General features: G+C 44.8%; 1 protein-coding gene across 2 annotated transcripts in view; it reads right to left on the bottom strand.

Annotated features, from left to right (window-relative positions):
- The window catches only part of LOC119461735 (glycerate kinase), a 36991-nt gene continuing 10258 nt past the window's right edge, over positions 1–26733 (bottom strand). For both annotated transcript variants that reach the window (XM_037723105.2, XM_037723106.2), the window contains exons 3-9: positions 25324–25550; positions 18180–18331; positions 14721–14920; positions 12240–12440; positions 9386–9577; positions 3072–3300; positions 1–1990 (exon numbers count right to left, since the gene is read on the bottom strand). In XM_037723105.2, coding sequence (XP_037579033.1) covers positions 1755–1990; positions 3072–3300; positions 9386–9577; positions 12240–12440; positions 14721–14920; positions 18180–18331; positions 25324–25550 — 1437 coding nt within the window. In that variant the 3' untranslated portion in view covers positions 1–1754. The remainder of the gene's footprint in view (positions 1991–3071; positions 3301–9385; positions 9578–12239; positions 12441–14720; positions 14921–18179; positions 18332–25323; positions 25551–26733) is intronic.

Here is a 26733-nt window from a genome sequence, read left to right as displayed (position 1 = left end):
TTCGACTGCCAAGAGCTTGAGTGCCCAGAAAAAAAGTAGGTACACCTTTATTTGGCCATAAGTGACTGCTGTACACAACAAAGGTTTCAACAATTCCGATAGTTCAAAAATTGCATCCCACCCCAATTCTTTGGCACGTGTTCGCAGGAAATGTGGGCTCCAGTCATCTTCCTGGCCCACCTCTGGTGGGCCACATCTTATGTACTAAAATTGTAAAATGGTAGCGACCTAGTATTGCACTCTGAACAAGCCACACCATGCATGCACTCTGAACAAACCACACCATGCATGCACCACAGTGGCTATGGCATCTTGCTAGTGAGCATAAGGTTGCTTGTTTGGTGTCTGCTGCTTGCAATTTGATTGGCTGAAATGCAAGAATGCTTGTGTGCTTAGATTCGGATGCACATAAAAGAACAACTAGTAGTTAAAATTAATCTGCGGCTCTCCCAGTACAGAGTCTCTTGTAGCCTACTGTGTAGCTTTGCAATGTAAAACCGTAATTAATTTTATTGAGGGCATTATCATGGAATGTGTCGGGAAGTACAAAGCTTTAGCTGACAGCAAACTGCGATGCCAACTATTCAAAGACATGTGACACATAGAAATGCTGTTCTGATAAAACCGCTGGACTGACTTGAAAGAAATTTGTTGCATTTGAGATAGAAAGTTAAGTTATAGCGACAAGTAGGAAGCGGAATTTTAATTTTGGCCGTTATGTTTTCAATAAACAATTCCCTAAAATTGATGAAAAAATTCAAGCATTCAGTTTCCAAACCCGTAACTCAGTATCAAAAACAGATACTACATTGCAGTTCTGCAAACTCCATCTGTTAGTGCATGTACAGTTGACAAATGTAATATATGAATTTACAGCTTACATAAAATTATTACAATGCTAACGAGGGTTCTGCAAAACTCCTGCTCACAAATTAACGGTATAATACAGAGCAGTGTATAAAGTATGAAGTTTGCCTCCTTTATGTGTATTATTAGGTTCAGTTTAAAGAAATATCAATTTCCACTGCTGAGTAATAGTTATAAACAAACAAAACAGTTGAGTTTTTTTCTTTAAATTTAGCAATTTTTAACAATTTTTTAAAAAACTACTGACGACATGATCTAACTTTTTTTTTTTATCCAACAAATCTCATCACATTTGGTGCAGTGGTTGCTGAGAAAAACAATTTCTCCATTCCCATATATTTCTCCATTCCCATAGGAAAAATAAGAATAGTAAGAAAGATAGGAGAGATAAGAATCTCACTAAAATTTGTGACCATCGTGCCTAAAGGATGCATATCACAGGATAATTGTGCCTTATTTGGAGCAAAAGGTACCTGGTCGTAGCAGTTGTTTCAATTACTTCACAGCAGTGAAGAGCAATACTAGAGACCATTCTTTAGTGTATAGCATGCAGTCAAAGATGCGCAAACAGCTTTAGCTCTTTTGATTGACTTGGATGGCTCTTAGTATTACTCATTTGCATCCTAAGTATATGGAAGAGTCGTAATATGTAATGTGATAAATAAGGCAACATCTAATTCGCCGAAGGAATAAAGAAATTACAGACAGCTCAGAAAGAACCGTGCCTAGTGAGCGGCACTTGGAGGTTTCATGGCTGCTCGCATCATCTCACAACACATGCGCAACTACACCATGTCTGCAAGCATTTTCTGCTCTGCCAATAGCCACAGCGCATCCAAGTGTCGCCAGGCCGGTGGTGGGTCTCGATAAAAGCCGCACAGGTGGCGCTAGCTGGTGGCAGGTTTTCGCCGCAGAAGCAGCATGTGCAGGTCCATGACGTTTGTGCCGGTGAGCCCCGTGATGAGGTGGTCGGCACCGTTGTTGTAGGTGCGGAAGAAGTGGTGCGAGTCGTTGCGCGCCAGGTCTCCCGTGGCATCGATGCCCAGAGCAGAAGCCTCGGACACGGTCGCGATGTGCGCCATGGCACCTGCTGCATCTGTTGGCCCGTCTTGGCCATCTGTACCTGCATTGTTGAGATGGGCTATCAGCCTGCAGATTGTTGACGCTTTGCTCTTTAGTTGGCTTGTATAATGTGGAACTCTCCATACATAACACTTGCAGACAACAGAAATGACATCTTACTTTGGCTACTCGTTGTACTCGTTGCATAAATTTTCAATCATTACTAAATGCAGTTTTCTGCTCAACAAAGACCAGGCAATGTTCTGGTACTCATTACCATGTTATGCTGCCATTGTGCAGATTTGTGTTGAGACTTCCAGCACCAGATTATTTGTTATCTATTTCATCTTTTTTTTTTTTGGGGGGGGGGGGGGGGGGGGTATACTATGGCTTTAGATTATTTACCGGACATACTGTACCCTGGTCACATGGTGCACTTTCAATTGTGATCAAGCCCTATCTGGACGGAATTCCTTATCCGCAATTGGCTCCCTTCCACAGCTTGAAAGAGCAGCCAATTGCAATCAAGAAATTACAATCCAGATCGGGCTCGATCGTGATCGAAAGTGCCCTGTGTGACTGGCGTATTAGTCTTTACCCCAAAACTGGTTTATTTTTTTCAAAACTTCAGAGTCAACTAAGCATTTTTCACAAGGGTGTGGTTGACTGAGGTTAGATAGTATTTACATAAATACAAAGCAAGGGATCCTCTGATTAGAATGCGATTTATTGTTAAAACCTGTATCGTTATAATTGTGTTCGACTCTAATCAAAGAGCGCTTCTGAAGCTTATTTACAGTTGCAATGCTGTTTTCTTAAAAATACTAAATTTAGTCTTTCCGTACAGCCATTTAAGGCGGCGATGCCACCTGTATTTCACTCTTGCACATCTTATGGCTTACCGAACCTCTTCAAACGGTAAGAGCAGCCTTTTTTTCATTATTGTAGAGGGGCAATGTACTATAATACAGCTCACATTATCTTTCTCTTTAGTGTCCCCTTAAATTATTTCTCTCACGTGTTCCATGCGCATAACAATACTGAACCCAATAGAGGCTGTGTACTCAGTCTGCTATGGCACATGAACAAAAACATGGAAAATGGTCAAGGCTGTGCCACACACCCTGAATTTAAGAACATACCTGCTGCAAGCACAACGAGCTCAATGCGCTGTGGCTGCAACTTGCTGTGGTTGAAGAGCCGGTCAAGCTCGATGGCGGACGCCAGAGCCAGCTCCTGGCAGCGGCCTCCTTTGCCCGGCCCCGCCACCGTCACTGTCGTCTCACCGGCAGCCACCACGCAGATGGGCCGACCCATGTCGAAGGCCCGCTCCGCCGACTCTTTCAACTGCTCCAGCTCGCGGTAGCGGACCTGCACGTATTTGTTCGCCATTCCTCTCACAAGCACCAGAGTCCAAACCCTAGGTGGCATCAGATGCTCGACAAGAACGGGTCAAGAGCGGACTGTGAGGTATGCAAGGGGACCTGCGAAACCTTTACCTGTCCCTTGATTTCTCGTGCGCTTATTCTTTGTGGTTTAAACAGCCAGGCACATTTGACATGTGTGCATGCTACTGTACGAGTATTAAGTGGGCTCTGCAACACTTCCTGTACATAGCACATTAACTTGCATAGCTGTTAGCCGAGGCTGTTAGCCCAGTGCCTACCTAAGTGCTCAAAGTATCCTTGTACAAGCAGCCGAGACCCCTAATTTCGCTTTAAAGGCTGCCTTCCCCCCCTTTTTTTTCAGCTTTTCAGAGTGCTACTTCTTTCTGTACTTTCATGCAAAAGTAAACATGAAGGTTACTGGGTGAATATCATTAATAAAAGTCACGACTAAGCAGCACATCCGCCAAAAGCAACAGCATAGGAATCTCGCCATGATGATGATGATGATGATTTATTGGCATTCCTTTTGAAACAGGCCGGTGACAAATAGTCACCTAGCCTGCTTGACCAAAGAAGATTCGGACACCCGAAGAAGCCATTTATCTTGAAGCACGTCGTGCGGCCAAGCGAGAATCTACGCAGTCTAACGCCTGCCTGCGCCTGACTAATGCCTGAATAAGCTAGGTCGATCACAAGCTCCGCTGTTTGCTCCAGTCTTGCACCACTAGTGCAAGCTGTGCTAATTTTTTTTACTGATATGATATGCAATTTTACATTGGAGTTAAAAATGACTCCTCGCAATGCTGATGATTTGTCTCCTCTATTTAGACATCTTGGACAGAATGAGTAACTACAAACTAAGACCTAATTGCGTCAATACAGAGTTGTTGTGGCATCAATCTTGTATTTCAACTTATCCAACGACTTCGCAAAAACTTTTTTTGCCTGTTGCTACAGTATTCAGGCAACAACTGTGGCAGATTCAATGTCCTTGTTAAAATAAACGTTAAGCAAACCTTTCCTGAAACATTTCAATGAAATGCTATGCAAATCACATGATGCATGCAATGTTATGTTACGTCCAAGTATGCAAAAGGAGCTGTTCATGTTCTCCCATTGCAGATGCTTTGTGTCATTTGGCTTCATGGTATTGCACGTGTGACAGTGTTCTAACCCGAATTTTGCAAAATAGCGAATACATGCCTGCCCAGCAAGATGGCAAGATGCAGAGACCTCCACCATGAGACTTGCATGACTGCAGATTACACTGTCCCCTCCAATTGGCCCAGTTTGATTGATTGATTACACCATTGATTACACCATCACCGGGGTCGACCCAGTTTAATCAGTGAAAAAACGATCGAGCAAAAGTGCCATAACACGGGTAGAAAGACAAAGAAAGCTTCACTTTAAGGGGGGACGCGGCTTTCGCATCGCGAAAAATGGCTAAAAAATCGATTTTTTGAAAATCACATTTTCAGTTTCTGTAACTCTTATTCTATCTGATTCCGAAATATCATCACTGAAAACCAAGTAGAAGTGCTCTAAAAAAAATGTTGTATCAGCCAAGGTGCTGAAAAATTGCACGGAAATCGCGAAAAAACGGCGTTTTTCAAGCCACGATATCTCCGGATCGGCGCAGCCGAGCGCCGCCATCTTGGTCTCGTTGGAAAGCGCATTTCTCCGTCTTCAAATCTACCGCTTCAGCTATCTCCTCCATACATAAACAAGCACACAAAAAGCAAATGATTGAAGGTCGTGCCGGAGCCACCGATTGGCCGCGCCCGCCACGTGACTCCAGCGCGGTTCGCCATTGGTCCGGTGCTCGCTCCGTGATGGCGTCGTCTGCTCCGCTTGTTGCGGTCTCCTCGCGAGCTCCGGACAGTTACCGTAATCTCGACGAGTGTTAAAGCGGGCGCTACGCGGACATCGCAGTAGCGTGACCGATTCCGCTTTTTGTGGATGTCTCAGACCAGCGGCTAAGCATTCTGAGTATCGGTGACGCGGACTTCGCGACCAAGCTTCGGGCACGGAATGCTCGGACACGCGGCTAAGCCTTTCGCGCGTAGGCGTCTCCGACTCGGCGATGAAGCATATCGCGCGCGGACTTCTCGGATTCTTGCCTAAGCATTTCGTGCATTGGCGCCTCCGACTGCGCGACTAAGCAAATCGAGCGTCGACTCCTCGAGCCCGCGGCTACGCATTTCGCGCGTCGGCACATCGCTCATCGAGTGTCGACTCCTCGGACCCGCGGCTAGGCACTTCGCGCGTCGGCACCTCGAGCGTCGACTCCTCGAGCCCGCGGCTAGGCATTTCGCGTGTCGGCACATCGCTCATGGAGTGTCGACACCTCGAGCGTCTATTCCTCGGACCCGCGGCTAGGCATTTCGCGCGTCGGCACCTCGGACTGCGCGATTGAGCTTACCGAGCGTTTGGACCCGCGACCAGGCATTTCGCGCATCGGCACCTCGGACTGCGCGACTAAGCTCGTCGAGTGTCTATTCCGCGGACCCGCGACGAGGCATTTCGCACATCGGCACCTCGAACCCGCGACTTGGCACATCGCGCGCCGACTCTATTGTCGTAATGCCACGATATCTCGTAACAATACCTATCATACCACCCCTTTAATTCATAAAGAGAACCTCATCATGAGCTCTGTTCCCTAGGCCACTTGGGCTGGCACAGACACCTGGCAGCAGAAGTGAGGCATGATACAAAAGTACAGGCTGGAAAGCACCTAGCAGCTGCATTGCTGCCTATCTATCAGTGGCTCTCCTAACCTCCATAGCCAATGTCAATGGAAGATGATTCAGAAGGCTGCTGTGAGCCTTCATTCAGTAATGCATGGTCGATTCTATCAAAAGAAAACAACGCCTCACTGACTGCACTAGAGGCTGCTATCAATGAGGCAGTCTGCAGATACAATGCTAGAACTACTGTATTTTTATGCCCATATAGTTATGCACCTCACTTGGTTTGAAACCCAGGCACCATGCTCTTTGTAGAGCAGCAGTAAAGAATGCCATACAAACATGAAAAAGGCAGAACGAAGGCTCAGCAGACCAGAGGCCACATGTCCAAGAAACCCCACGTCACAAAACACACCATAGATTCCAACTTTGGTGCGTTTTAGAGAACTGAAGAGAAGGTGCAACTTTGAGAGCCGTTTTCTCAAAACTGTTTTTTTCGCCTTTCTGCTCAGTTTCTGGAGCTGATTTCTTCGTTACCGTTTAGCCTATTTTGATTCTGTTTTTTTTGTCACGTTCCTTGGACTACAGTGCAGGTCGAGACAGTCTCGCATTTTTATCTTGACTTTTTATAAATTTATGGCATGGCTATTCGTCCACCCCGAAAGTGTGCTTGGTGCGAAGGTAACTTGAAAAATGACTATATAAAAAATTTGTGTTGCGAAAAAAAAAAAGTAAGACTGTCACGACCTTCAGCACGCATTGAGCTATGCAGTCAATACTCAACGAGCCTTCCATCATGTTTTTTAAGCTCCCCAGGCCCTCCAGAAAGTTCAACAGAGAAAAATTCTGCTCAATAAAATATTCTCAAGGTATCACTCTGAAACTTTTATGGAAGTATCAGGGAGACATTCTAAACATTTGTGCCAATTTTCATCAAAATCCATGGAGAAATCAGGAAGTTGATTTTCAAAGCCACGTCCCCCCTTAAAAAGGAATTATGCACTTGAAGAGATCTCCACCAGCAGAACCTCATTCATTCATTCTGGAAAAAACTAACTAACCGAGAAAATGTATGTTGCAAAGTCACTAAAAAGTTGAGCAGACTCAATGACATGCGCAATGCTAAGCGCTGAGTGAGTCGTCATCGCTTTGCGGCTTTGGTCAAGGAGGTTTTACTCGATGGCACGTGGAGATATATCTCCCAGTATCCTTGTTGGTTCTCATTTGAACGGATAAATGCTTTGAAGCAAAAAGATTGTGCGCACAGAAAAGTTAAATGCTCACAAGATAATGATTGGGGCCAGCAATTTCGTATTTTTAGAGCTCTTTGCAAACGTCTTACATTTGAGCGGACCAAGACGTGCTTTGTCGTTTTCCTATTGCGTAGTGTTTTAGGACGGCAATGGGAAACCAAATTGAAATCAAGTTAGTGGGCAACTCCAGAATATGATGCTGCCAGAGCAAAACATGATGCTCACTTCGCGTCACCTGCAGCAAGGAATGGCACGCTTGGGTTATCGCCTATTAGAAGCGTGCAGTACACTTATCCAATGGCACTAGGCCACATGCGCTATGAGACATCAGATAGGTGAATGTGCTTATCGCAACAATGTTGGCAGTGATAGCTGTGAATGTGACGTGTGATGACCTGTGAAAAGATTTGCTGGTACCGGAAGAGGAAACTGAGTGTGCGCTGATGTTTTCAAGTAAGACGGCAGCGCGAGCATTGCAGGGAAGCTACTGTGGCAGGCGGCGACTGTTCTCGATGAGGGATGCCTCGGGCCTTTTCTTGTTTATATAGGATCTAACAGCCGGGAAACACATCACATGATCACAGCTTGGCGATGTTCTGCACATTGATGCCGAAAAATCGTGTTTTCCGGGAACGTATTAATCAGTAAAAAAGAACTGGATTTGGTCATGTTTTGTGTTTCCGGTCGCGACTGTTGGTGCCAGGAAATAGCACGAAACTGGATAGTATCAATGAGGTTCTACTGTATTACTTGCACTGAGGATATTTAGGTACTGTTTGTTGTTTCATTGTGTAATTCTGAAGAGAAAAGAAACGGTCACTGACATATTTCAAGCGCTAGACAGATGGCTATATAAGCAGATTCGTTTTAATACATTTATAAGCCGATTCATTATATTAGTCTCTGACCTCGGGACCTCCTCTTGCATATTATTATACAGTCGACTGCCTTTAATTCGACTCTGACGGGACCGACAAAATTGATCGAATTATCTGGCTGGTCGAATTAAACAATATGCAGAAAAAATGTCAGAACACACTGCTGATTCATTTAGCAGTATTTGCCTGAGTCTAACACGCCGCCGAATCAAACGCGCGGCCAACTTCGATGTATATAAAGTAGAAAACTGTAACTGTATTCGATTGAAAACTGTATTCGATTGTAACGCGAGGATCGACTTCAGGTAGCAAAAATCTGGAAAAAAACTCGCATTACAATCGAGTAAATACCTGCAAGAACTTGTAGCAGCGTCTGTCAGTAGACCGAAGAGGCGCACATATCCGCTGGCATTAGAAGACGAGGAAAATAAAGGTGCACTATGCATGGCCTGTGCTTGAGCATGGTATGGCTGGCAGAACACTTTTGGCCAACGAAATGAGTTGATGCCTGTTACTGATGGGCTGTCCTTACGAACTCTTCCTATGTGACTTTCTCACAGTCTGTATATTACAGGGCGAATGACAACAGGAGCAAACAGGGTGATCTTTCAGCAAGACAGAGCCAGCGGTTGAAAAAGCCAAGTCAAGGCAGCTACTGTATGCCGAACAAGATAAAAAAAGTAGGATTGTCGTTATTCAAAAATCAGTTTATTGCTGGATGCACACAATACCAAGCTTCTGGTTTTTGCATTGACCTTCGAATTTCCCCGAGTGTATGGTGCATGTTAAAGTCCTGGATGATAACCCACAAACCAGAAAATGATGACAGTATGCCTCGTAATCTCTAGTAATCAAATTGGCTCGATGGAGTTAAGTAGACCCCTACAACACTGATGGTACCTCTCTTAATTACAGTTACTTGCGTACTAGTGGCGATTATTATTATTGTTACTGTGTATACTGGGAGTTATTTTACACAACTGTATTATAACTAGTTTCAATGTAATAACATGAAAGTATCTACATGTACTTGTGTTTAAAATACTCTTATATCAACACTTTATGTGTGATTGTATTGATACACCAGTCGCTACCGTGCCTGTCTGGGAGACCGGAGCTTTGTCAAGCCAAAGAAATTTCTGCCTTTTTTCCAGTTCTCCCTTTTTTCACCTTTTGTATCCAGTGGTGAAAAATAAAGATGATGATGATGATTGTTGTTCAGTGAGAAGGGAAAACATTATCACCTGAAGGTGTTGGGCGATCTCAGTGACTGGATCGTGTGGGACAGGCACCGGAGAATCGCCGTAGCACAGGTAGAAGGCCAGCTGTGCTATGGCCTTGCCCACATTGCGCGACTCGCCCACGAGCGAGGTTGTCAGCAGGTACGACTGGTAGCCCGTCTGGCGAGCCAACAGACACACGGCACGAGACATCACCTGGCAGCGATGATAAACAGCAGCCAAGCATTATTTGGGTTCAGCGGACCAGCCCAACATGGATTCAGAAAAAACAAAGAACAGTCAGGTATGATGTGCTGAACTTCCAACAAAAAGTCAAAGGCACCTTCGTGTGTCTTAACTACCTAAAAAATTTAAATAAAGGTTTAAACAAAGCACATGTGAAAACATTACGACATAAGGGATGAAAGAAGCCCACATACAAATACATTTTTTAAAGAATAAGAATCATATATTCACCTCAGCCCCTTATAAAAACAACCGTGACACAATACATCTGTCTTTTAGAGACCTGAAAAACCCATTGATGAAAAGGCATGGTTACATGCATACAAGAGTTCCTGGACAAGTCTTTCAAGTTTGGTCAGGTAAAAACCTCGTTTGCTTGCCTGAACACATAGATACGAAGGTACAACATCACGTGGCAGTTTTCAGCCTTTTCCGGGAGTGCGCACTAGTACGGCCATGGCTGCACATGGGGGTGGACCAGCACATTCATGCTCACTGTATTCCCACACGCCTAGTGTTGGAGGTTGCGTAACTTCAAGTTTCAGAGATGCAGTGAAGGAAGAGGCAGCACAAAGTGTTCACTTTCCTCTGCTGGTGCTCTTCATCACACCAGCGTTGTGAGGGAGTGTGTTAGTGGTCATCTAATGAGGTCTGATCACGTTTTCCTGTGCCCGCGTGATGCCATATGATTGCTAAGCTAATGAATGCTTACTGTAATTTATGCGGCCGATAAAACTACGAACCTCACTACGTGTAGTTGTCTAATAACTTGCTATCACTATCAATGCTTCGCCTTTTGGGTGAAACTGCAACTTTTTTCTGTACTTGAGTATGCTTTGAGAAACCAGAGCTAGGCATGAAACTGTGGCACAGTCTAAGTGAAACATGACAGGAAATTGAGCTGGTTGGTACACAGGCAGACGCGTAGCCAGGGGGGGGGGGGTGGCTAGCCCCCCCTCCCCCCCAAAGAAAAAGAAGTTGTGATCGTTACCGAAAATAATTACTGAAAAATAGGTGCTTTCCTCAAATAGTCAAGCCCTTCAGCAAGTGCCAAATTCCTGGCTACGGGCCTGTCCCAACTATCATGCACCAAGATTTCAAAACATGCAAATGCCACGTAGCTGGACAGAACCAAGGTAAGGTTGTATGCCATCGCTTGGAGATACTCGGAATATTTTTTGCATTCTACCTAATCACATAATTAGCCTTAATTAATTGATCAACTTCTCAAATATTATAATCAGATGAAAAGTGTCAATGAGAAAATTGTAGAGCAACATGAAAAACTCCCAATACAGCTTTCTGTTGCTCAATATGTGCCACATAAAAATGTTTTGCCAAGCGTGAAAGAAGCCCGCGAATACACGCAAAGTGCCTCGATCGGTCAGTCGCACAGCAAGAGCCAGGACAAGACGTCTGAGTTGTTCGGTTTCTTGAAACTGATCTGCCAGCCATGTTATGCCTGCGCACACCATGAACCATGCAACTTTATTTTCATTGCCCTCTTATGCTGTTTCATGTGGACACCTCCTTGACCTACAGGTGGTGGGTGCTACAAGCTGTTTGCCATCTGTGGTATGTAGCTGCTGGATGTTTGTGCGCATTTCCACGAATGCTCATGCTTTATCTTCTCACGCTGTTGCACATCGTTATCATCATCGTCATCACCACCACCAGCACCACCATCATCATCGGTCGATTTTTATGTCCACAGCAGGACAAAGGCCTCCCTCGGCGATCTCCAATTGTCCCTACGTTGCACCGACTGATTTCATCTTGTGCCAGCAAATTTACCAATTTCATCACGCCGCCTAGTTCTCCGACGTGCTAGACTATGCTTCCCTTCCCAGAGCATCCATTTTGTAACTCTACCATCGCTTATACTCAGGACTCCTTACATTACATGGCCTGCACAACTCCATTGAAGGAATGGAGTTGTGCAGGGACACTAAAGGGACACTAAAGCAAAACACCAAATCAGTTTAGACGGATAAAGCATTCTTTGATAACTCTGTTGTTTTCAAAATAATCGGTTGATCATTAGAAGAGAAAATGAAGGCCAAATTTCTGTTTTTGAATTTGGTGCTGAATCTACAAAGTGTCACGAATTTCAAAGTCACTTTGACGTCACGGATTTCAAGTATATTTTCGTATTTAGGCCGCGTTCAATCTTTGGTTCCTATATAGAACACAATGTAGTCTATCTATACAGCTAAAGAATTAACTAGACCCTAGAAGACACTGTCTAAATCCATGACGCCACAATGAGCTGGTGCGAAAACTTCAAGGAGGCGTCGCCACCCGTCTTTTGTTATTGCACTTTTTCTGGCTTACCAAGCATACTTATCGTGGTAAGAGATGTGTTTTTGATATTGTAAAAGGGATATTTACTGATACAGAAGAAATCATTTACCTCTTTAGTGTCCCTTTAATCTATTCCCTATTGCCATTTGCTCTTAATCACACCACTATCTTCCTGTCTTTTTCATTGCATCTCGCTCAGTGCAGTCTTTAGCTTCTGCTCAAACTTCTTTGTTAGCTTCCACGTTTCCGCCCCATATTTTAGCATGAGTAGAATGCAATGATTGTACACTTTTGTGCACATCACAAGTAGTGGCACAGTCTGGCTCACCTTGTTGTTGCCGATGAGGACATTCATGGACTGTGTGGTGGGTGGACCCAGGTGGGACACAACACGTTCTAGTACTTCCAGTATGATCGGCGCCACTTTGTCCCGTATGTGGTACTTGTCCAGCAACCGTAGCGGCAGGCCCGGGTCGTCCTTGTTGGGCACCGTTGGACCACTAGCGATGCTTGCCAGTGGATCATCCACCTGACAAACCCAAACGGCCAGTGACAATCCACACAAGGGACACAAGGACCACATGCAGTACAATCTGGACTCAAAGGAGTTCGGTCAAATGTAATGACTGTATGAACACAAGAACCTTGCAGTTGGTTGGTTTTCAGTTTTGGTGTTTTTTCATTCAATATATCCTGTCTACAGCTAAATAAAACTATGATCAGATGGAAAAGCAAAACAAAATTTTTCTCAGGCTAATGCAATGTACATCAAAACTCGCTATATTTCTTTCCCCGTATCTTTTTTTTTTTTCTTTTTGTAAGTTGTGCAATCGTGGATGTTAGCAAGTCTTCATTTTATTTGATTTAATTGTGGCTGAGCTCAACACCTTCAGAGGCACTCGAGATGAGCTGCATCTACGCATTTTTTAAAGCTCGCTTATTTCTTGAAAACAGTTGTATACCTACGTATTCAGTTTTCATTTGTTTTGTTTTTTTTTGTATTTATTTAAAATGTGTGCATACCTTAGTAATTATCACACAAAAAGACTTTTGTGCCAACTATACAATAAAATCTTACTTTAACTTTAGTCTCTGGTGACCATGTTGGTGAGCTTGCCCGACCCGTTAACACAGTACTTTCCGGCCTCTCCACTTGGTCTACTCATAATGGCCTTAAAACCAATTGTAAAAACACAGAAAGCAATTCTATTCAGGACTAGAGGCAGGGAAGTCTCTTTCACTCAAAAACTTTTACTTGATGGTGCACAAATTGACAAAGTGCTTGGCGTTGTATTTTCAGCTGTCCTAAGCTGGACGCATCATTGAGTTGATGGCGACATTGGTAGCGTCTGGTGCAGGCCCACTGTCATGTTGCCGTCATTTTTTCCCGAGTAAAGCAAAGCTGCAAATTTATCACACATTGGTCACATTACATCTAAACTATTATACTCTTGTGTGGAGCACAACTACACAGAGTAACGTACAAACTCTTTCCCACAAAAACAGCACTGCCCCACGCTCTTTGTGAGATATAACATAATAAAAGCTACAAATATTCTTGAATTCCAATCGTTCCATTCTTACTTCTCAGAAAAATGTAAGAGATTTGTAAAGTGCCTATAGGGACTGAAGCGGCAACATAATGATCGGCGTACCCGATGAAAAGACAGGTGGGTAGTACCTTACAGCCGCACCAATTAAATGAAGCAGTCACTTTTTATAGCTTTATAAGCAGTTTTTATAAGCCGACCGTGCGTGCCACACCAGCACAGTATGTTCAACATTCCATGCCGGTTTGTGCAATCGACCGTACAGCCAGTGTCCGGCATGAGACTCGTCACAACCGGTGAGCCTATCGCTCGAGCGTTGGTTCACAAGAACGTTTTCGTTAACAAAACTGCTTGCAGTCTTTGCCACAAACTGTTTAAGTGTTTCTTTAACCAATATTGCCGCCCAGAATACCAGCAAAATTATTGTTCAGTCCCTCAAGGTCAAAAAATAGCCGCGGATCATGCAACGGATCATGCATTCGCTTCGCACACCTGCGCTGCAATAATGGCAGCGCAGCTTGGAATGCAGCTGGGGTGAGGGTACGCGCATGCGCATAGCTGCATTCGAAAGACATCCATTCATGGAAGAATTTAAGGAATCATCTTACAACAGCCACTATACAACCACTGCAAGTGTGCCGGTGACCAGCTCTGCTCTTTATGGAATTACGCAATGAAACAACACAGGCAACCTAAATATCATTATTGCAAGAAATATATGCCTTCAGGTGCACCACTCCTTTAATAAAACAAATACCTCCCAAGGAGCTTCGCAGCTTGCCTTGCCGCTAATTTCACCAGCCCTTTATTGCTTATGTATATAAAATACAAGTAGTGTAAGTGCATGCTCTAGAAGCCTCATCGTTTGTTTCACCATACGCTTTCCCAGCCCTTTATTGCTCAATATAAAACAAGTGTAGGATTTTTAATTTCCTTTAAATTAAAGTGCGATAAAATGGCCTCCCAATGCATCTACACCTAAGAAGAGTTGAAAGAGTAACGAAGGTGCCATGCCGAGCAAGAATGCCTCTGGTATGCTGTCAAACGTAGCCTTGAACACGAACGTTTGCATTCACGTTCGGCTATTGATTTACACTGACAATCGTCTTCACAATTTCCTGCACAATTTTTGACAGTGTTTTTCCTCAACCGCACGAGATGTGATTAAACTCTCGACGGTAAATGCGCAAGGTCTCCCTAGATCAAGATAAACTTCCCTGGGGTCGACAGCACCTGTCTTGTGGTCTGTTGGCACTCACCACGTCGGAGAGGATGAGCGAGAGTATTTGAGCCGTGGTCTGCCGCAGCAGGCCACCGCCTTGGACGGCCGAGAGGCGCTTGCGCACCGCATTCACCTCGGCGATGCGGGCGCCACTGGACTGCAGCAGTTGGCCGACCTGCTTCATGTCCTTGAGGGTCAATGGTGGCACTGGGTAAGGCAGCAGTGCCGAGCCACCCCCTGCATCAAGTCAAAGACCGGGATTCGATACAAATTGATGGCAACACGAGAGATGGGGGACAAAGAAGACACCAGAAGTGCTTACTTGCAACTAACGTTTTAAATAAAAAAACACGTGCTTGTTATAAGTGCAGGCCATGCATTGAACCAAATAAAACACTTGCACTGACTTATAATGGATTCAATAACAAGGAACTTAATCCCCCACATGTTAAAACTTAGCCAAATGCCAACTTTGCACAAACGCGGAGCCTATTGTGAAACCTCATGCAAGGAGTAAGTCAAACCTCGATATAACAAATGATAGCAATTAGTCTAATGAATTATCGGATATAATAAAGTAAATCTGAAATTTTTCTCACTGACACCAGCATGTAACAAAATATATGCTTATAACAAATGTAGGATGTAATGATCGTATTTTTTGTTTTTGCAACAAGTTTGTTATAATGAGGTCCTGCTCTATTAGCGTGATCGTGATACCAATACTCGACAGAACCAAAAAGAGTGTCAATACATAAGAGCATTTTTAATATTTGCAGTCTTTGGAACTAAGGAGAAGCATTTCATTTCCAGGAATGCCTAATAAAATATCTAGAGATTCCACAGCTACATAATTCTTCACAATGAGAGAGAAAAAATGCTAATTCAGAATTGTCAGAACAAGAGACATTCTCTTCTTTGTTAGTCAATGCACACTTGAACAAAATTCAAGCTTTTAGACTGGGAAAGGTTAAGTGTGGGGATCAATGGGAGGCATCTCAGTGATCTACAGTTTACGAATGACATTGTCCTGTTTAGCAATGATAGAGATGGCTTGCAACAAATGACTGAGGGCCTGAACTGACATGGTGAAAAGGTAGGTTTGAGGATTACTATTTAGAAAACTTGTGATGATATTAGTAAATTTTCAGGCATAATATGAAATCACTGGGAGAGGTCCTTGTCCAGCAGTGGACTTAAAGAATAGGCAATGATGATGTAGAATAATGTTCAATACCGTGCTAAGTGAACAATAGTTCATGATTGGCAGTCAATGTGCTGAGCCTGCGCTGAAGTATGGTCTATTTAGGCTAAGCAGTCACATTGGAGCCAGATCATGAGAAGAAAACCTCCAAGGAAATACAAATGTGTCATAGCACAAATGGTAGGCGCTATCGAGTCACGACTGATATCCTTGGAAAGAAAAGCATACAATCGGCGTATTTTACCAGTAGTACTAACCTGAGGAGCTGCAGTTTAGAGGGTAACAAGGGTAACTAAGTTGAGAAAAAATTAAGGACTAGCACGAGTGATGGAATAAGTGGAATCTTGTTGCTGCAGATAACAATCCTTGTCAAGTAAGGCCTCGCAGCACATGAATCCATCATATATATCCATTCCTTGCTTCTAAGTCCCCCTTTTCTTTTCTATATATTCCTGAGCCAGAAATAAATTGCAGTCTTTTTGCCCAGCGATGCTGGTCTGGTTTTTGTCTTGTAGTTGCCGACCGCGGGCTAATCACATTCAGACTTGTGGCAGACGTCCCACGGATATCCAAGTTTACTTGGAATATAATGTAACATGTATTATAACGAAATTGCCTCTGACACGAAAATACCTACGTTATATCCTAAATTCGTTATAAGCATGTTCACTAACACTAATATGGGAAATAAAATTTTTAGATTTGCTTTGTTATATCTGAGAACTTGTTATATTCGCATTCGATATACAGTGTAGACCACTTGTAACGTAACCGCTTATAGTGCAGGACCGGATATAATACAGTCTTTTCAGACTCCCGTTAATTTTCCCATAGCACTCCATGTATACGCATACCGCTTACAGTGCAGCCGCGTGAGACGAAATACCGGTTATAATGCAGCTTCCGCAGGAAAATCTCGCCGACAAGGGCGGTAGCGAGCATGCTTCTCAACGAGGTGCGCCCACTGATGGAAGAGGAGATCAACGAGGTCGATGCGGAGGAGGAGCAAGAGACATGGAGCATGAGTCCAAGGGCGATAAAATCGTCGCAGCGCGCCGTATGTGCGAGTGAAAGCACGCGGGGGACGCGCACCTTCATGGAGAGCGAACGCACAGCGGAGAGCAAACGCAACTAACTTCCATCGCGCGAAAGGCCGTGGGGGTATGGGAGGAAGGGAGGTGGGAGGGGGGGGGGGGCGACTCTGTGCTGTGGCGCCAAATGCGTATCTTGCAACCGGGTGCAAGGGGAACTGGCGATGCAATCTCTCACGCGAAAGGAGCAAAGCAGGAAGGCAGCACGGGAGAGAGGGAGGGGGGGGTGGCGGCTTCTCCTCTGTCAACAAATGCGTTTGCGCCTGTGCCCGCTGTAAGTGTTGTCGCGCGCACCGTATCTTAGCGACCTTCATGCGGCTCTGACCTTTGTATGCGTTGTGCTTACGTCGCTCAGTTTCCGTTGAAGCGATAGACCACACAAACAAGCTTCGCTCGCTGGGGCAGCCGCGTTTCCCCACGCCCGCGTTTTGACAGTGGTTGTCTGCGGTCATCGAGTCTATTCGTGTTTGCTTGTGCGCGTTGACACCACACTTGTTAATTCAGTTAGCGTATGTGTCAAGTTTATGCAGCCGATAGAACTACTATCCCTACTCTTATAGCTCTCTACTAAGTTGCTATCGCATTTGATGCTTCGCCTTTCGGGCAAAACTGAGACATTTTTTAAAATTATTACTTTGTCTGCTTCATGCGTAGATCGTGGGTACTTGGACATTAATCTTTCAACGTTCGTAAATTTAAACGGATGTAAACAAACAGTTGCGCGCTTCGATTCCCGGATACGCGCGGCTGCTTGGTCTACATGTTTTGCATACGTACAGGGCTTGAAAATCATTGTTTTGGTTATAGTGCGGTACCGCTTATAGTGCAGATATTCACGACTCCGGCGACTTACGTTATAAGCGGTCTACACTGTATTGAGGTTAGACTCAATAGAGAGAGGGAGTTACAGAAAAAAAATAATAGGCATAACCTCACCGAAAGAGACTGAAAGAGAGTGGCGTAGGGCAGATGACCGATGGCCTATGAGAGTAACTAGACGTATTTCAGGGAGAGGGAAACACAATTGGGCAGCAGAGGGTGAGGTGGAGTGATGAGGTTAAAAAATTTGGAATGGGCTCGATTGACACACTGTGACATAAAGGGTGTGCCTGGAGTGGGGGTGAGATACAACGTGGACGCCACTCCCTTAGTTACAAAGCAGTGGCTCTCGGCAAGAAAGTGGCAGTTAGGAGACGCTCACCCGAGATGAGCACAATGAGAATGTCGGTGTCCTTGAGCTTTTGCATGAGGGACACAATTTCTGCGGCTGCGGCTGCTGCCTTGTCATCTGGCACGTTGTCCTTGGCCCCTTCCAGCACCTTGATCGGGCCTTCAGGATCGGGCAGCATCTCCCTGTTGCACCACACAGGGAGGCGACGTGAGGCATGTACGGACAGAATCGTATGTAGTACTTGTCGGGAGTGGTTGAGCTGGCAGATATGGGAATACATGCCTACAACATCCGGTGGTAAGCCACTGGGTTTAAGGAAGGTTCAGAGAGAGTGGCACGAGCTTGCATGCATGCTACACAGCGGCAGGTTTGCGGGTCATCTCTCCACGAGTCTAGAAAAGGCCATCGCCGAGCGATCACCAGAGCCTACCACAAGCAAAACATGCATATCGACAAGCACATTGACAAGGTTGCACGTGCATGTCACATCCGTGTTCATGACATTGTCAGTAAACCGATCTTATCACTGCAGAGCTGGATGCCCAATCAGTCTAAAGACAATCGTGACTGGGTCTATATTGAATGCCTTAGCTATGAAGTGGAGCTATGGCTCCACTTCATAGACTCAATAGAACAGTCAGCTATGGGCAGTGCCGGGTTCGACACCTTCACGCAAATTTAACATGGGCTAGTGGTAGAACATACAACGTGTTGCTGTTCTGTGTCTAACATGGGGTGGCCAGACTTCCATGAAGTGTGAAAGTGGATGTAGGACAGCAAACCACTACACGAAACAGCAGAAAGAGGGGGGGGGGGGTCGCAGGGGAGGGTGTATTGTTGCTAGAAATGATGCACATTCATAGCAACAGGCAGATATGCCATGCAAGAAGTTCGCATTTTGGTTTGGCTTTCTCTTTATATTACATACTGTCAAAGAAGATTACGAATTCTGAAAACTCAAGTTTGTGAGTGGCCAACTGCATGATAGAGTTGACATGATGAGTGAGGCAGCCCAGACAACAGAAAGCATTGAAAGGAGGACTGCGTAATGTAGAAATTGCACAAGATTTAAGGCAGTGACAACAACAAGCCAGTTGTTGAGACGCACAGGAAAAGCATGCATGGCATTGACACGGCCATCTGTGATTGAGTGAAAGACCTACTGTGGTCTTTTTAGCAGGCACTGCAAAGAGTGCCAATTACGAGAAAAAAAAATTGTCAGAAATATTCTGGACATGCATATGTATAAACAGTGTTGCCATAATTTTTTGAACCATGTCCCTAAGGTGAGATGACAAAGTAGCTAAATTTCCACTAAATTTTGCTGCAAGGTCGCCAAAATTGTCACTAAACCTCTTGAGCAAACTTTAGGCAACATAGGCATTTTGGAACACCATAATATACGCTAGCGTGGCGTAAATCATTCAATGAGACGTTTCGTGTTTGTCTAGGGTCCATGTGAGTGAGGAAGAAACAGTTAATTTACCTGCAGTGTGCAGGGTATTTTTACTTTACTACAGTTGACTCCCATTAACTCAACCCTTGCGGCACCTCAAGATTTGGTTGAATTAAGAAATGGCGGCAAACTTAACGAATTGAAATTTTTTTTTATGCTTAAAGCAGCGTACAATATCTCTGCTTCTTCCTCTTTTAATTGCGAATCAACCAGCATTCGCCAAAGAGCACCCACATGTTTAAACGCTGTCTTGGCATTGGGCTGTCACCTTGCTGACAGTGTTGTCGTCAGTGAGTGTCCCACAAACCTCAACACCGTTGTCCGCACTAACAAAATCCTCAAAAGGGACGAAAGAAGTAGCGCCGTCTGCTGAATTTCTCACGTTGTAACCGCCACGCACATGATGGAGCGTTGGTGAGGTCAGTGGGGGTTCAATTAATCAAAGCTGCATGCTTTTGAGTTCGAACTACAGTTAAACCTGGATATAACGAAATTGACAAATTCCCAAAAAACTTCGTTATAAAGAGGATTTCGTTATACGCAGGTTCGGCACAAACATTCGAAAAAGAAACGCTTACCGTATTTACTCGATTCTAACGCACCCTCGATTGTAACGCGCACCCGTTTTCCGTTTTCGTCAAAGCACTCATCCTTGGAATGTCACACCAGGTACTGGATGCGTGGACGCGTGTCGTTTCACACAAGCGCGAGGCATCGGAAACGACGAGCGAGCTTCACGATGGCGTCGTAGCGTTGTATAGTGTTACAGTAGAACCCCGCTGTTAAGTTCCCGGGGGCTGCACTTTCCCGGCTGTTACGTCGTTTTCAACCAGTCCCGGCACAGCTCCCCTAGAACCCAATGCATTGGTAACCCCGCTGTTGCATCGCAACTGTGGGACCGTTCCCGTATCATACGTTGCGAACTGCCACCCCGCGCCGCCCATTTTGACTTTACGTGTCGCTTGGCTTGGTGGCTTGACGATGGCATCAGCCGCCCATCGCCGGGCGCGACAACTATGACGTATTTTCGGTTTCCGCCAGCAAAAGTATGGCCCTTGAGATTCGTATTTGCTATCTAAAGATGGTGTCTATGACGCGTTGTGGCCCTAAAATTGGTTTAGGCTCATAGATCTTCCGTATAAAGTCCAAGGGCTATAACGCAACCGCCGCGCGCCGTATGCTGTATGTGCGAGTAAGAGCGTGCGAGGGGAGCCCACGACCGCATCTAAATCTCGCGCGCGCAAGAAAGAAAAGCAGGGAGGAAGCGCGCCTTCGTCCGTTGCGCTCGAGGCACCGGTGAGGGAGCGAGGGGGGAGGGATAGCGGGCTGGCGTTGTACTGTACTCTGGCATCAACTGCGTACTGCGCGGCGGCGCCCGTATCTTGAAAGCGATCTGCGTTGGGGCAGAGTCTAGCAGTGTAGGTGCGTCGGCGGCTCGTAGCTTTGTGCGTGCTGTGTGTTCTCGGCACTCAGTTTGCATTGAAGCGATAGACAACAGCACGAAGATCACTTCGCTCGCTTCTGCCCATCGTTTGACAGCGCGTGTTCGCGCTCATCGAGTGTGATGTGTCACAGCGTCTGGCAGCGCGTCGGCAACATCAACTGGAAAAGGAAAGTGCCGGCTAGGCGGGCTAGGCCAGCTGCAGCAAGCGGCAGGATCAGGTTTGAATGAAGGGAAGGGGAAAGGTCCGCGGCGGCAAGATCACCGGGTCGAGGGATGCAAGCCCGTCTCGCACACGCTCGCACGCACACGTGCGCTCGCTTCGCATTCCGTAGTGGCGGAGAAGGTGCTTCCGGTTGCTGCTCGCGCAAAAATGAAAAAATTTGGGGCGAAATCTCTAGGTTGTCGGGGGGGAAAATTCGTTATTTCGAGGGGGTCTCCCGCTGCCACTTCGTTATGTAGAGGTCTCAAATACATGTGCATCTATGGAGTAACGGCGGGGAATAGAAAAACTTCGTTATATCCAGGAATTCGTTATATAGAGGTTCGTTATAAGCAGGTTTAACTGTAGATGGGTTTTCCTTCCATAGCAAGGTATGGTTCCTTGTCAGGACCTTTTAGTGTGTTCGAATTAAGTGAAAAGTCTACCTAGGTCAAAACAATGGGAGTCAATTGTATTATACCTGCATAACAATGGACGATAACAGGCTGAAACTCAGCGTTTACCCTCAGATTGTGAGGTTCCAAATGCAGCACAGTTCAAAAGAACGCACACAATCTGATTTTCCTAGAATGCAAAGGCACTTGGTCCACATTATTCCTGAAAATTTTGTAGTTTTTGGCACTCCTGAAAGAATAGAAAAATTCTGCAAGATGCACAAAGTCGCATGTGAAAACAACAAAGACAACTACATGACCTTTATGCCGGTCAAATACTATATTATGTCCCTTGGTCTATCTGAAGGCTCTTTGCAGAACTGATTTGTCCAAAACACATGCAATAAGAAATCAACGTGTTCAGACTTGTGTTAACGAGCCCAGACACACCTCTATATGCCTTTCTACGGTCAATCTATCTTATTATTCACCCACTGTGTTTTAAATCTCACGTGCAATAAAATTTGTAAATGTCCACCAATCGAACATCATTTAGTGAAATTGCCAAATCTGGAGCATTAAGACCTATTCAAATCAGCTTCATAAAAAAAATAAAGAAAGGGATGCATTTTGTGAGCACACTATGAATCCTGTGAAGGCAACTGTTGCTTCAACCTTTTTTTGCAGAGCCCACTTGTAAAACAGCCAACTTGTAAAACAGCCTTTGGGGCCCCAAAAGTTTGGGGCCCCAAAGAGCTTTGCGGGTGTTAGCGTTGGGGCATGCAAGAGTGACTGAGTTTTAGAATAGGGCTTTGCGTTTGCGAATAGCGTCTTGCGCTTGCAGCGCCACTACGGTGTCAAAGAAAAACTATTCTAAATATTAAAATAAACTATACCGTTTTATCATAGGAAGAGTAATTTTGGCTTTCGTGGTTTTGCGTTTAATTGCAATTAAGATGTTATTCTGTTAGCAGCAAGCGATTTATTGCGCCTAATTTTGAGTAACCAACTTGACGTGCCTTCACCAGCCAAGCTAATCCACATTAGGCCTACGAGCCATGAAATCGACAATCGAATTCAGAATCAGCGGCGTCTAATGAATCAATCTTCATTACACACGTTAGTTGAGAGAAAGCGATAACCGCAGTCACTTCTCCTAGCTTACGAACTTCACACGTTACCACGAATCAAGCCAAGTTTGGTACTCGGAGAGCCGCCGCTTCGATGGGTGCCGTCATGTTTGTTGACGCAAAACTTTTGGGGCTGCTTTTGGGGCTCCCGCTAAATCGGCGAAATAGCGTGCCCAACGCAAAACCCAAACGCAGTTAGCGTCTCGCGCATGCACAGTGGTGTCGACGCTATTTCTTTGGGGCCCCAAAACGTTTGGGGCGCCTATTCTAAAACTCTCTAATGTCACCAAAATGCCACAAAGGGTTGCCGGTCGTTAAATTGAAACATTTCTCGCTATATAGACAAGAAAGTCGCTAAATCTAGCGACAAAATCGTTAAAATGGCAACACTGAGTGTAAGACACTGTGGTTAGCTGTGAACTACTCAAATCAGAATGAAAATATGAACGAGAAGAGTGGGGGACTGTAATGCCAAATCTTTACTAACAACCATATGGAGCAAACAGCTAGAATGATGCCAAAGAAAGCACAGGAGAAAGTAGGAGATTTTTATTGATCTGCAATATTATTGATGATGCAGATGAGGGCTATGCTGCCTTGAGGTAGCATACACTGGCATCAGGCCTGTTTCCTGCTCCTAAGACAATGTATAATGTGACAGCTGCGGCTTAACATTTCGCATCCACTATCACAGCCGTCAGTGGCGCTGGCTAACACTTCCTGGCCTAGGTTTCGAACACCTGTACCTAATTAACCAAGAAAATTATGCAAATACCACACGCTGTGGGAATCAATGTAAGCAAAGCTTTTGGTGAGCTGCCAAGATAAAACGGTACATCACGATAGGAGACACAGAGCAAAATGATGAGCAACAAACGTGTTCCGCAACCAAATTGGGGCTCATCAAAACGGTTCTGAATGAATGATGGTGCTGTTGCACGGGCCTCTTTTTCAGACGTAAAGCTTTTATCTTAATTGTGAGCTATGACAGTGCGCACTCTTACTTTTGTAAGCGAATGATTGCTATGAAATGCAACTCATGCACGAAGTCACGAAGCACTACCTTGCATATGGGAAGCCAGTAATGGTGTTATTCTTTCTACGCTTGTATCTGCGGCGAAATGGTTAGGATGCTCCACTGTAGCGCCCAGGTTCGAAACTGACTATAAGACACATAATTTTTTGTTTACTGAGAATTTTTACTTGGCGAGACAGATCAGAACGATGACGGCACACCAAACCCAAGAAAAGCAGGCAATAAAATCTTCACTTAAAAGTACCCATTGCATGTAGCTGAATTCGTAGAGCATCACACACATGCCATGTGAAAGTTGAGGGTTTGGCTTCTCCCATGCAGAAAGCTGTCCTTTTCTTCCATTTTCATTTTCCTTTACTTTAATTAGGAATATTGGCCCATACTGTACTGCTTCCTTCATTTTCACTTGCTTTCTTATCATGTGGTGTGCCAATTGTGGCTGATTCCAGCAATAATAGAAACACAGCGGCACGAGAGTCATGTCTGAGCCAATGATGAAGAGCAAGAAGAATGTAAAACGAAATTAAATGCTACAAAACACGGCCCACAAAGTTCCTTGCAGATTTATTTTTCATCAACAATTATCTCGGCAGTTAATTTCTCCTATGCTTTCTTAAGTTCACTGCCTTTTGGCTTCATATTGTTTTTTTAAATATGTTTACACACATTCACTGAGATGGGAGTAATTTGGTTATGTGTTTTACGAGCTCAAAAAACGAGCAGAAAGGATGCCAATGAATTTCCTTCACAGCTGGGCGGATCAAAGAAGCAGGCTACTTTTGCTGTGTACTTCTATTTCAAAAACATGTCTCAGCAGTCTTGGCTACACATTTCTTCTGTAGCTTTATGTTAGGAAGCTCACAGCCTCTCCTCTATATCTTCGTACTACGTGTGGATGGATACCAATGTCTCCTTTCATAAATGTATACACCGCCTTTAGGTTTCTGCACAACCAATTTTGTTAGTCATCATTACAGGAAGGTAACTACAATAAGAATGATGGTGGCTATCGCTGTACAACAAAGTACCGAATTGGAGCCTGAAACATATAAGAAGCTTTATACCTTTCATGGTGTACTTTTTTGTGTAAAAACAAGCCCATGTGTCTCACCTTTACTAAGTATGCATCTGGCAATTTCTTTGAGACAATACTATAATTTATATATACAGCCTTGGAAACAGTAAAGCAATGTACACTGCAGGTTCACTGAAACAAAGTACATCATAATACGAGGTCAACTGCTACAAAAAGAAGTGTACCGTCAAAGAGTGCAATATTTTTAAGGTGGTCACAGGTGATGGCGCAGGCTTTTGTGCACGTTCGAGTTTGCCCGTACAAGCTTGCACAAGCACAAAGCAAGGAAGAAACCATGTGCACCCATGTCATGGTTAATGTTGCTAGTGCTTGCAAAAGCATTACTACATACGTGCTTTCAGAGCACTCGGAAAATGACCCATGACACCACAAAATAATGTTCACAATAATCGAACATCCCAACTCCATCGGTACGTACGGGCGGTTCATGTTGGCCGCTATCTGCCGAGTGCCCTGCGGCACACTGATGACGCCCTCGACCAGGTGCTCGCCAAGCAGTGTCTGCATGACATTCGCCATGCCCCCGACAGCCTTGCCAAAGCCAACCAGGTAGGCGTTGCGTGCCAGCGGCACTAGCTGCTTGTTCACACGCAGTGCGTCACCCTCTCGCTGCACCGCCTTTGATACCAGTGCATTTGGGAGAACCTGCAGGTCACAGAAACACACACACACGCGCTCAGCCAAGTGGCGATGAACAGTGAGAAACGTGATGAGGCTATATGTAGACAGCTGGGTCAGTTGCTGCATGCTTAGTTTGAAAAAAAGAGAACAGCAGTAAACACGGAACACAAGGACAATAACATAATGGCACAAGGTGGAAATGTTCGTTTCCTTGTATACCAGTTTAGTGCTGCTTTGTTCCAATGAAGAGGCCATAAAACTTTGCTTTGAACAGGGCCCGTATAACGTAGTAATTCCATTTGCTTGACTCTCGTTTCTTTGTTATCATCCTACTGCTCACGACCAGACGAACCTGGTGATAATGCAGGCAGATGAACTGGGATAGGAGCGAAAGCTGGGTGGGTTGTTAATGATTTGTGGCAAAACTCCAGAGTGCACGAAGACAACGTAGGCAAAGTGATACAAAAAAAAAAAGTAAACTCGCAACTACTTTTCCAAATAAAGTGAGTCCCCAGTCAGCACTTGTGTGCTGCAGTTAGTGCTGTAGCGCGTGATAACAATTTACAATTTTTGCTTCTTTGTTGGTATATTTATTCAGTGTTTGCATAATAAAGCTATATTTGCGAGTTGGCACTTGGGTTGTCTGCTCTTCTGTATTTGTACTTGTTAATGCTATACACATTACCACGGGTGTGTTTGCATCCCTTTTCGTATTTCCATTGCGTTTGTGCATGCTGTGGTTTGGTCATAAAGCACATGATGAGAAAGACAAATAAAGAGACACAAATGTTTTATGCAGTTGAACCTCAATATAATGAACTTCAATAATATAATGAAATCTTGATATAGGGAAGTATTTACTTCTTGTCCATAGAACACCACATATTTCGAACCTCAATACAGTGTAGACTGCTTATAACGTAAGTCGCCAGAGTCGCGAATATCCGCACTATAACCAAAGCAACAATTTTCAAGGCCCGCACATATGCAAAACATGTGCACCGAGCCGCCACGCGTATGCGCCAGTCGAGGAATGCGGCTAGAACGCTTGCATTCAATTTACAGTCGAATCTCGTTAATTCGAACAAAATCACGCGGCGGCGCCTCCGACGTCTCAGCCACGCTACCGTAGCCACGCGTAGAAAATGGCAGTGAAGCCTTCTTCTTCCTCTACTTTGCAGTCACGTGTTGACCTTGCACGCTGCGT

Source organism: Dermacentor silvarum, chromosome 8, assembly GCF_013339745.2.
Source record: "Dermacentor silvarum isolate Dsil-2018 chromosome 8, BIME_Dsil_1.4, whole genome shotgun sequence".
In the NCBI taxonomy this organism is placed as follows: Eukaryota; Metazoa; Arthropoda; class Arachnida; order Ixodida; family Ixodidae; genus Dermacentor; species Dermacentor silvarum.
The sequence above is the reverse complement of the archived record's forward strand: the minus strand, read 5'-3'. Positions and strand labels throughout refer to the sequence as shown.